General features: G+C 38.0%; 1 protein-coding gene across 2 annotated transcripts in view; it reads right to left on the bottom strand.

Moving 5' to 3' along the window:
* Positions 1-965: 965 nt before the first annotated feature.
* Positions 966-10,746, bottom strand: part of SLC4A3 (solute carrier family 4 member 3) — a 49,641-nt gene continuing 39,860 nt past the window's right edge. For both annotated transcript variants that reach the window (XM_070956837.1, XM_070956845.1), the window contains exons 15-23: positions 9,880-10,028; positions 8,571-8,765; positions 8,140-8,346; positions 7,460-7,549; positions 6,186-6,352; positions 5,485-5,738; positions 4,268-4,437; positions 3,439-3,612; positions 966-3,152 (exon numbers count right to left, since the gene is read on the bottom strand). In XM_070956837.1, the coding sequence (XP_070812938.1) occupies positions 3,075-3,152; positions 3,439-3,612; positions 4,268-4,437; positions 5,485-5,738; positions 6,186-6,352; positions 7,460-7,549; positions 8,140-8,346; positions 8,571-8,765; positions 9,880-10,028 (1,484 nt within the window). In that variant the 3' untranslated portion in view covers positions 966-3,074. The remainder of the gene's footprint in view (positions 3,153-3,438; positions 3,613-4,267; positions 4,438-5,484; positions 5,739-6,185; positions 6,353-7,459; positions 7,550-8,139; positions 8,347-8,570; positions 8,766-9,879; positions 10,029-10,746) is intronic.

Raw genomic sequence — 10,746 nt, 5'->3', positions numbered from 1 at the left:
ACTGAAGTTTGAATAAACTTGTGTATAAAACTTGGGCCTAAATGTATTTAATTAAGAAGTATGTTTTTATTTAAGGTGGAAGTGTTTTCTGTAACAAAATTAAGACAGGGGCCTGAAAAACACTTCTAGAAGGATCATGTGGAGTACAGCAATGCAGGAACAATATTTTACCCTTTTCTCTAGTCTGTTTCTTTTCGCAAAGTCCCAATGATTTTTTTTTCTTTCTGGTTCCTCATCTGGGGCAATCTTCTAAATTTTGCTTACATTATAAGCATTCACATAGTATGCACAGTTGGCAGCTTTTGCACCCATAATATACCTATCTTGAGAAGACAGACAGACAGACAGACAATGATGATAGATGGATGGCTAGATAGATGGCTAGATGGCTAGATAGATAGATAGATAGATAGATAGATAGATAGATAGATAGATAGATAGATAGACAGATGATAGAGATAATGTTATTTATAAATATGCATTTGTCTTTTCTTTGATCCTAAACTGGAGTACATTTTAATGAAAATTTGAGTTCAGTTTAATGAACAGAAAAAAATGGACAGGCATAGCTTCTTTGGTGCGGGAAACAGAACACATGCTATGCATAAAATCAGGCAATTGAATTTTGTGTTTCTAATTATGAGATTTCTGCTGGCAAGCCAAGCACAGGTGTCTGGCTGAAACATCTGAGAGGCAACAACAGTCAGAGTAGATTATTTGGATCTGGTGTCAGGAACAGGAACATCTTTCATTTATTTATAACCTGGACTGAGGCTTAAGGAACACAAGAACAGCCTTGATAATAATCATCTAAAGAAAAGGCAACTCAGAATGCATGTACATGTGTGACAGTGGGAAGGGACAACTTTAATTGAATCCTTTTCTTTGATTCTACTTGAATGGAGTTGTTGTTTTTTTGCTGGATTTTCCATTTCAGGAGCATATAAACGGAACCAGGCACAACATACCAGTGAAAGGTTTATTGGTGCAGCCATATCCTTCCTATTACATTCAGAAGAGTTGTGTTGGGGTTTCTGCCCCGACAGTTCAGATTTGCTACACAGGGCACAATGGAGGTCACTGTCTGTGGGTGGGGTAGGCTGGCAACCAGCTGGGAATGAATAGAGGAATATATATATGGCCTCATGACAATCCAGCCCTCAACAGGTAACCCCTGAGGTAGGTGGGTAGGGACGGCCTCCATTTTACTAACAGAGAGAGGCAGTGGAGCAGATGGTGCCATGAACCAAATACTTATGCCATATGGTTTGCTGTCTCACTAGAGGCAAGAGTCAGGGTTGGCCTTTTGTGTATATTTTTTATTCCACTTACATAGAACAGATTTGGAACAGGACTTCACAGTTCACTAGAGTCCCTGCATAATGACCCAGTAGGATAGCACTTCTGGAATCTTGCACTGAACTTGTGCTGCATGGTGTTTGTGCATATGTTTGGCCTATGAATCAAGCACAAATACAATGTACAGGACTGAATGAATGCAACTGAAAAGGGAGCAGGCTTTTCAGATTCTAAAAGTTCAAATTTAGTGAACAAAGCCAATGCATTTTTCGTGCAATTTAGCTTTGTCACAAAATCTGATCTTTATATGGCAACTGTTAGTGGGAGATACAAGGATGATATGGGCCTGAGAAAAAGGAAGAAGATTTTAGGGTCAGGTAAAATCCAGGAGCTAGAAACTATTGCTTTGACATATCAAAAGGCAAATGAAGACGATCCTTTATCCCTATAGAAAGCTTGTACAATACAGTGCTTCAAAACTACAAATGCAGAATATTTTAGCTCTCTCTCAGAGACATCTTATTCATTAATTGTCAGGGCCAAACCATCAGTAGCTTTCCTGGAGAAGTGACTCTGTTGGCCCAGCTAGGGCTGCTTAAAGAAATACTAAAATGAACAATGCAATGACCATGGAGAGACTAAAGAGGAGCAATGAAGGTAAAGCATGGAAGAATACTAAGTGGAAAGGAGGTGACTGAGTACAAGCAGGCTTGGTGGATCAGATAATTAATTAGCCAGATTAGGTTTCAGCCTTAGTTTCTGAGATTCCCAGTTGTCTGGTTGCATGTTTGACTTTCTTTACAAGAGGGGAGAAAAACAGCATGAGAATACTGTAAAATCTTTTTGGATGATCTCACTTAGAACCATATCCATCATTCAATTTTCACTCCATCATTAGTCAGTTTGTTCCTGATATTCAGCCTGTACCATCAAATTTTACCTGCACTTCTTCCTTCCCTGTGTGAATGGATTTGCTTCCTAGATCACCCCAACACTTTGGACAACCAAGGAAACAGCAAAAATAGGCACAGTACTTGCCACACTGATGCATGTGCCCATGAATATTGCACAAATACCACATTCCACTTGCTGAACACATCATGGTACTGAAAACCTTGCTGGCAACATTGCAATTTGTGGTCTCCAACAGTCCTTATTGCCATTCCTCAAAAGGAAAGGATCAAAAGTTCCCATAAACATGAAATCCCAGGCAAGGATATCATGCAGAAGAGCAGATGAAGCACACTCTCTTAAACAGTCATGAGACTAAGTGGCTAAAGTTCAATAAGGAAACACCAGCTATTCTTCCACTTCCTGCTATCACCCCAGAAAACTGTTAATTCTGAAAGAAAAGCATTGCTCTTAACATTCCAGAAGGTTTACTTGCCTCTTCCTTTGTTAACCTGCTGCTATTTTCCCCACTGCAAAACAGTTTAATCTGTTTGACTTCTCTAGACAGGAGACTAATAACAACTGGCTAAGGTGTCTACATATTCAGGTCAATATATGGCACAGCACTACAACAAGGTCTGTTCAGAAGGATCATGGGTGATAGTGGCTGGAATTATATTCTGTCTGTCCATAAGAAGGCAGCAACTCCTCTTGCTCTGCCTTGCCCAAGTTCTCTTCTGGTCTGGAGCTTCTGGGAGGGTTGTGTCTCAGCTGCCAATTGGACTAGACCTATGATCAGTTCCAAAGCCACTGCAGGAACAGCACGAGGAGAACAGCTTATCCCACAATGCTAGGAAAGAACCAGTAGACATATAGCAGCCTGCTCATACTGGCATGTGAAGTTCATTGTATTCATCTCGCCCATCTTCATCAAAGTTTGGCTCTGCATCTTCCGAGTCTAGCTGCAAGTGAGAGGGAAGAAAGGAATGAATATCCATTCAATCACAGTGGGTATCTCTGTTACAAGTCAAAAGCCACAGGGTGTTGGGGAAGTTGGAGGATGGTCAAGAGATATCTGGGAAAATGCATAACTGCTACTCTAATGCAGTAAGGTAGACAAACATTAAATTGCTTGTTCTTCCTCTTCAAGTGGTACCTGTGCGGCATACTTTATAAAGCATACTATCCATTTGACAAACGTAAATGTGCACAATGATCATATAAAGATTAGTTCTCTTAGCATCTTACCGCTTTCAGTTCTCTTTCATGGAAGAAACGTGGTAACAGGTATCGCCGTAGAGGAACTGTCATGATCAGGACAAATGGGAAAGCCAATGATGCCACTGTGGATTTTACCACCCATAGCAATACAATGCAAGCTAGTTGGATGCATGTGAAAAGATTCATTCGCCAAGTCCTCACCTGAAGGAGAAAAAAAGGTGTCACAGAAATCTTGTGCACAGAAGCAACAACCTGCTTACAAGACAAAGATTGATAACAATAAAACGGATCTTGGAAATAATATTAAACATCATGAAACATCAACATCTGCTTATCCCATCTCCTTGGGAAGGACCCAGTAGGATAAAAAATGCCAAATTCAGTCTGAAATCTGGTTGACTGTGCGATGAACAACAACAACAACAACAACAACAATAATAAACATCATATATTTTAAGAAGGTTCTTGGTTGATACCTAGGACGCTGGCAACAACCCATATCAACCATTAGCACCAATCAATGGTATTTGTGACACATTTTTAAATGTTCAGTTGACTAAGTTTCATTTTTAATGAATAAAAGAGAATAATAATTATTATTATTATTTTATGTGGTGTCTGAGCCCGAGTGACTCTCAGTGAAGAAAACTATAGGAAAAAGATAACAGGAATAGAAACATTAGACAATAACTATTATTAAAACACACAGTCTCTATATTCTTAAATAAAACACCATTGTTTTGGTAATGCCATCCCAATCTCCATTCACTACTTCCACTTGCAGACATTCTTCCTCTTGCCATCCAATGGATTCATTGTTTACTTTCTCAATTCCCCTGAAGATATACTACATTACCTTGATAACATAAACGTGATCAGGGTGATGCTTGGATGGCATGAAGATAAGGAGGAGCCTTTCATATAACTGAATGCCAGTCAAAGATGTCACGCCCATATACAGAAAAACCCCAAACAGCACAGCCAATGGAATCTGACGTAGTATATTTCCCATGGCAATGGAGAGACCTGCAAATAGGACAGAATGTTTCATTTTCTTTCAAAAATACCAATGTAACTATAGTGAGAATATAAGACAAAGCCTAAAATGGCACATGTAACTTTCCAAGGAATTCAGAAGAATGGAGCTGGTAGAGATATATAGATATAGTGGTATCTCAGTACTTACTACTTCAAAACGTATCGAATTTGGTATTCAACACATTTTGATGTGAAAATGTTGTCCTGGTACTCAGCATTTGTTTGGTATTCGACACATTGCAAAAGGAAGTAGTGGACAGCTGCAGAGAACAGACTGAAAGTCGGCTATGCCGGGAAGGTTGCTGACACAGGAAAAAGGAGAGATAGGAAATCCTTCCCGACTGAAACAAAGTGTCATGTCACATGGTTAGCTTGGTACTCATCCTTTTTAGTACTTGTCACGCCTCCTGGAACAAATTAAGGGTGAGTACAGATAGTCCTCGAGTTATGACCACAATTGAGCCCAAAATTTCTGTTGCTAAGTGAGACATTTGATAAATGAATTTTGTTCCATTTGTTGCCATAGTTGTTAAGTGAATCATTGCAGTTGTTAAGTTAGTAACATGGTTGTTAAGTGAATCTGGCTTCCCCATTGATTTTGCCTGTCAGGTGGTGACAAAAGGTGATCACATGACCCTGGAACACTGCAACCATCATAAAGATGAGTCAGCTGCTAAGCATCTGAATCGCATGACCAGTGGGATGCTGCAGTGGTCACAAGTGTGAGAAATGGTCATAAGTCACTTTTTTCAGTGCTGTTGTAACTTCAAACAGTCACTAAATGAACTATTGTAAGTTGAGGACTACCTGTACTGAGATACCACTGTATACAGATTCATAGTTTGGAAGGCAGAAGAAGATCTGCTGATTTTATTATTTCTATGATTCTGATAAAATCATCTGCTCCAACTTCTTACCCAACTAAAGTATATATTAGACAGAGTCATTAAACAGAAGATGATGGCTCAGCAGATTAATCTAACTTCATTAAGTGAACATAATCACAGAGAACATATTCCTCTGAGAGGACCTCACCAACAAGGCCAGCGATGAGCACTCCTGTCACACGTTGTTCTTTCACTTCCTTGATCTTTGGCTTCTCACCAGGTGCTATGGCCTTGCTCATTACAGTAAGGGCATTGACATGAGTAATGGAACGGACAGTGGCAGCTGTGAGCCAAGGCAATCCCAAAAGGGCACAAAGTCCTCCCATCGTCCCAATAAGCAGCAAATCAAGATGGAAGCCTGACCCCTTCAACAGCTTCCGTTCCTTCTTGCTGACAATCAGACTACCAAAAAAAAAAAAAAAAAAAAAATGGCAACAGAACATGCGTGAGTTTCAAGAACACCCTAACACTGCTTTGCTTTACTAAGGGAAATATAAAGAAGTCATGCTCTTAAATGTTTTGCAACAGTTTTTTTTTCAGTTAGTTAGGAAAGAGATGGGGCAGATTGGTAATAAATGAAAAAGCAGAGCCAGCAATTAAGTTCTATACTGCAGATAAAGCTTCCTGTGTAACATGCACATAGTAGTTACTGGAAGCAATGGGAACATTCTTGTGCAATGTGGACATTAAGAATTTTTAAAACCCTCATTGCCTTGCTTATGACTTCCTTACCATTTCCAGTGGTAGAAAATGGTTTTTTTTTTTTTTTTTTTTTTTTTAGTATTACCTTAGGACTCATAGGATGATAAATGAGTAACCTAATCTATAACATAAAGGTCTGGCACTTACGTGGTGATCTGGGTTTCCATAAAGATAAGGATGAAGACTAGTAGTGCAGGAATGGCAGAAGCAAACATCATCCAGAGGGGAAAGGGCTGCTGGCTTCCTAAGGGATGGATGAACCAGCCCCGTTTATCTGGGGCTGTAACTGACAGCACTGAGGGCACATTCAACTTCTGTAAGGAGAATATAACATATCAACACACCAAATGTAAAAATCGGCATGAGATAATAGCACATATCTCACACAGATTTTTAGTTCTTAATAAACCCTAGCCCTATCTGTGTTACTATGCATGTACATCATTTAATCCAGGGATTAACTGTTTATCTTCATAACAGAAGTCAACTGGGAAGAAAAGCAATCTTGCATAGCTTAATTCCAAAGTTTTCCTAAGTAATCTCAATAGATAATATTTCTGCATGTATAGTTTTTAGCCTTAAATTGGTTCTGTATGTTTAATCCCAACCAGATACATTTTGCTATAACTATGAAATCTAGATGGGAATTTTAGCTTTTAACTGCACTAAAGACATGCCTGCTTCTAATCATCAAAAATATCCTAACTTTCTGGATTCACACCACAACATAGCATTCGGTGCTATTTGGAAGTCCAGACAAACAAATAATTGTCCTTAGATGACTCCACATTTAACAAAACCTCCCACTGAAGCAGAGGCCAGCTGATCAATACATCATACAACATGACTGGGACACCCTTTATTTTCTGCATGGCAGCCTTCTGAACTGAATGTTGATTAAAAGGCATAAATTCAGAGTTCTGCACCCACAAGATTAACTCCAAGTTGATGGAGTTAGCAGTGATGGCCAAATTGACTGCTTTGATTAAAGAAAAAAATACAATTACTTTTGTTTCTCGGAAACTTGGAAATTACTTGGAAACCACTTCTGGACTTTGTGGTGGGGAAAAAAATGAAACTTTGATTTTGAGTTTTATTGATTAATGGGTTTGTTGTTATAGAAGTGACTAATATTATTATGTAAAAGTAAAAAGTTGAGGTTTGATGTTACTATCTTATTATTCTACTGCACCAAAGGGAGTTGGAAGTCAACACCTTTTCTTTCTTTTTTCCCCTTGACCTACACTTTTTCCTTCCCCCTTTTCTGCTCTATTTTCCAACTTTTTTCTTTTGTACTTTTTATTGTATATTATAAACTAATAAAAAATTAAAAAGCAAAAAGATTAACTCCAAATGCCTAGAAAAATCAATGTATTTTAGTTCCCATGAGATGGTGAATACTTCGGACAAACAACACCAACCTGTGTATATGTATCGGTAATAGTATAGTCTACCAGAACCATGACAAGTATGGAAATAGGGATTCCAAAATCTCCAATGATTCTCCGGGCCTATAGAACAAATATGGGAGATAACAATGAACATAAGACAAGTTAGAGATATTGCTGGGGGATCAAATCTACCTTCTGAACCCAATTTTTCCCACTTCTGAAGAAATGCCCCTTATGACATAGAAGGGTGATTCTAAGTAAAAATACATTGATAGGGCAATAATACACCTTCTGAAGGACAATGACTACATGTTTAATACTCTATGTCTCATTATATCTACATTGTCAGTTCTACAGAACCTACCAGGCCAGATTCAAGATGATTTATTTTGAATACTCTCCAGGTTTAAAACCACTCAGGAGCATTTTCACTTTATATATAATGGAAGTTGAATACCCAAATTTCTATAGAGACAGTTTACAACTGAGCATTGCAGGGAGAAGAGGGAGTACCTTTTGCTTCCATAGCTATGATTTTGGCCAAGCTATCTATTAAGAAATTACACAAAGAAAAACTATTTCATTTATTACTTTTGGGAATCCTAATTTCATTGGGAATTAGAATGAAAAAGACAGATAAATCAACTGAAAGAATTGCATGGGAGAAAAGCCACAATACATTTTTACTCAGAACCGGATCTTAGATTTACCTTTCCTCCCAAAAAACGGCTGTTCTTAAACTTGCGCATAAAAAAGGCAATGAAAAATGTCCCCAACATGAGGATGAGGGATAGAAGGGCTGTGTTAGGTTGCATTCGGATATCAAGAGCTGTAGAATCGGCAGGTAATAAGCTAGTATTCAAATTTCTTTGAAGATTTGGTGGATAGAATCGCAGCAAAGGATGTTCTGCAAATATCTGGGAACACAGTATAAGGAAGAAAGGCATTTACTACTGTATCACTCCTTTCAGCCACAGAAATTGTAGCTGTTAAAACCTTTTATTTAGAGCCAGGATGACAGAGGGTAGTAAAAAAAAAAAAATCAAAATTGGTAAAGAGCCACATGCCTATCGGTTATTTTAAACTGAATCCGACAGCTGATATAAGCAGCTAGTCCCAAACTCTTTGGAGATAGGCTTACCTTGTACAGCTTGTAGAATGTTTCATAAATGAAGATGAGGGAGATGAGGAAGGCAAAAATCTCCTGGGTGAAGGGTGTAATGTAGCGCACTAAGAAGCTGCCTTCAGCAGCTACAATAATAACAATGAAGACAATGAGCCAGAAGCCAATCCACACCCGACCTGTCAAATACTCGATGTTCTGACTCTGACAAAACTGGCAAAAAAAAAAAAGGGGGGGTGGGAGCTTAGAGACATCACCTAAGTCTGCCTTCTCACCTTGCATAGTTTCTTAGCCTGTCCTCAAAAAAACCCAATAATATGATCTCCCAAGTATCTGTTGTTTCAAGAAGACAACACTAATTGAAGTTTATCAAAACACTGCATAAGATTGCAGTAGAGACAATATAAACTCTAATTTGTATATGGAGGAAGTTTCAAAGAACCCAGAGTGGGTTCCACATAGCCTACTTCCCAATATCCACTGTCTTGTTATATTAAGCCTTACTAGGCTGCTTTGAGATATAATTGCAGATTATTCACCCAACCTCACTCCCAGTTTAATACAGTATAGAATTCTATCCACATGATTGCCAAGCCTGCTGAAGTTACAGAGAGACCCTCTAGGTGCAAAATTCTTGCAGGCAAAGATAGAAAACACTCAAAGCAGCAGCAAAAACAGCCATATTGGTAATTGATTAAGATGCTTGGCTATAAAATTGAAAAAATATATAAATTGTTGCTGTGTACTGTTATAAAGCAACACACTACCATCTTAGCTAAGGCAATGCATTTATTTTAAGTTATTAATTTGGGACCAGTACTTTTATCCTAGGTACAATTTGCTAAAGTATGAATGCACAACAATTGACTATTGGATCTATTTGTGGAGATTAGAAAACTGTTCTTTTAAATAATATGAACGATCACTAGTTTTAAACAGGCCCAATCTAGATGTTACTTGAGCAGCATAATGGCTTCATAGCAACATGGTACCGGAAAATATCAAGTCTGTGTAGTATGACTGCTATATGTTGTGAAGTAAAAACACCCACATTGGTAGCTAACTTTAATGAGATAGTAAAAATAGTTTCAGCATAGGTGAGAAACACTTCATACAAATCATTTCTCACATGTCTTATCTGTTCAATATTTTGACAGCAACTGTAATACCCAAATATATATATATACACACACACACATACATACTGTGTATATGTGTGTGTATGTATACACACACATACACATAGAAATGCTATAGAAACACATCAGAAGCAGTATGTGATACCAGAGAGTGTTAAAGTAATAAGCAAAGAACTATTTTTAGATACCTTGTAAAAAGCTTCTTCAAAGACCAGCAGGGGCCCTGAGAAACCAATGATAAGAAGTGGCTGTGCACTAAGAAGTGAAAAGAGCATGCCCAATACTGATGTGGAGATAATCAATTCTGAAACACCCATGAGACCATCTGTCTTCTCACCTGTAAAGAGAAAGCAATGTCTTTAGGATATACTGCAATGTTGCAGTTATAAATATCAATGCAGTTTCTTTTCACATCTGGGGTTTAGAGAGAGAAAAAAACTTTTTTTCTCACTTGCCCTGCTAATCAGTCCTTCCATACATATCTATTCTGTTATTACACCTGGATTCTGGGATAGATTAAATAAGGCCCACAATTGCATCTGAAAACAGACACACACAGAGAAACATCTCATCTCACCCCCCCCCAACCCCCCGGCTAAGTTCTTATATCACACTAAATCTGATTTAATCAACAACTTGTTGAATAATATATTATTGTCTGGGTCTATATACTGTGTTATGATTCATGGCTAACAAACCACAATGACTAGATTCATATAAAAGTCAAACCAAATAAACAGTATTATGGCTTAATGCAATGTATGAAGCTATTCTCTGCACATAATTCTTAGGGCCAAACAACTGATGTTCAATCTGTTCCAGAAAGATCTCTACTGGCTCTGAAGAGGACTGACAATAACTAGTTACTTATGAGCAACTGTGATTTTACAGTGGTCATTTGTGAATTCACACATTATAGGTTCTATACCTGTGCAATAAGCTGTTAGAATGCTTCAGAGTTAATTTTTTGGCAACCCGTGTTAATCTTTAGATAGAATTTAGATTAATCTTCCACTGAAATCCTTAGCTCTGGAATATCCTAAAAGTGCTTTTTC

This window comes from Pituophis catenifer, unplaced genomic scaffold, assembly GCF_029215685.1.
Source record: "Pituophis catenifer annectens isolate HBS135680 unplaced genomic scaffold, rPitCat1.0.hap2 SCAF_1, whole genome shotgun sequence".
Classification (NCBI taxonomy): Eukaryota; Metazoa; Chordata; class Lepidosauria; order Squamata; family Colubridae; genus Pituophis; species Pituophis catenifer.
Note: the sequence above shows the minus strand (reverse complement) of the source record. Positions and strands in the feature narration are given on the sequence as shown.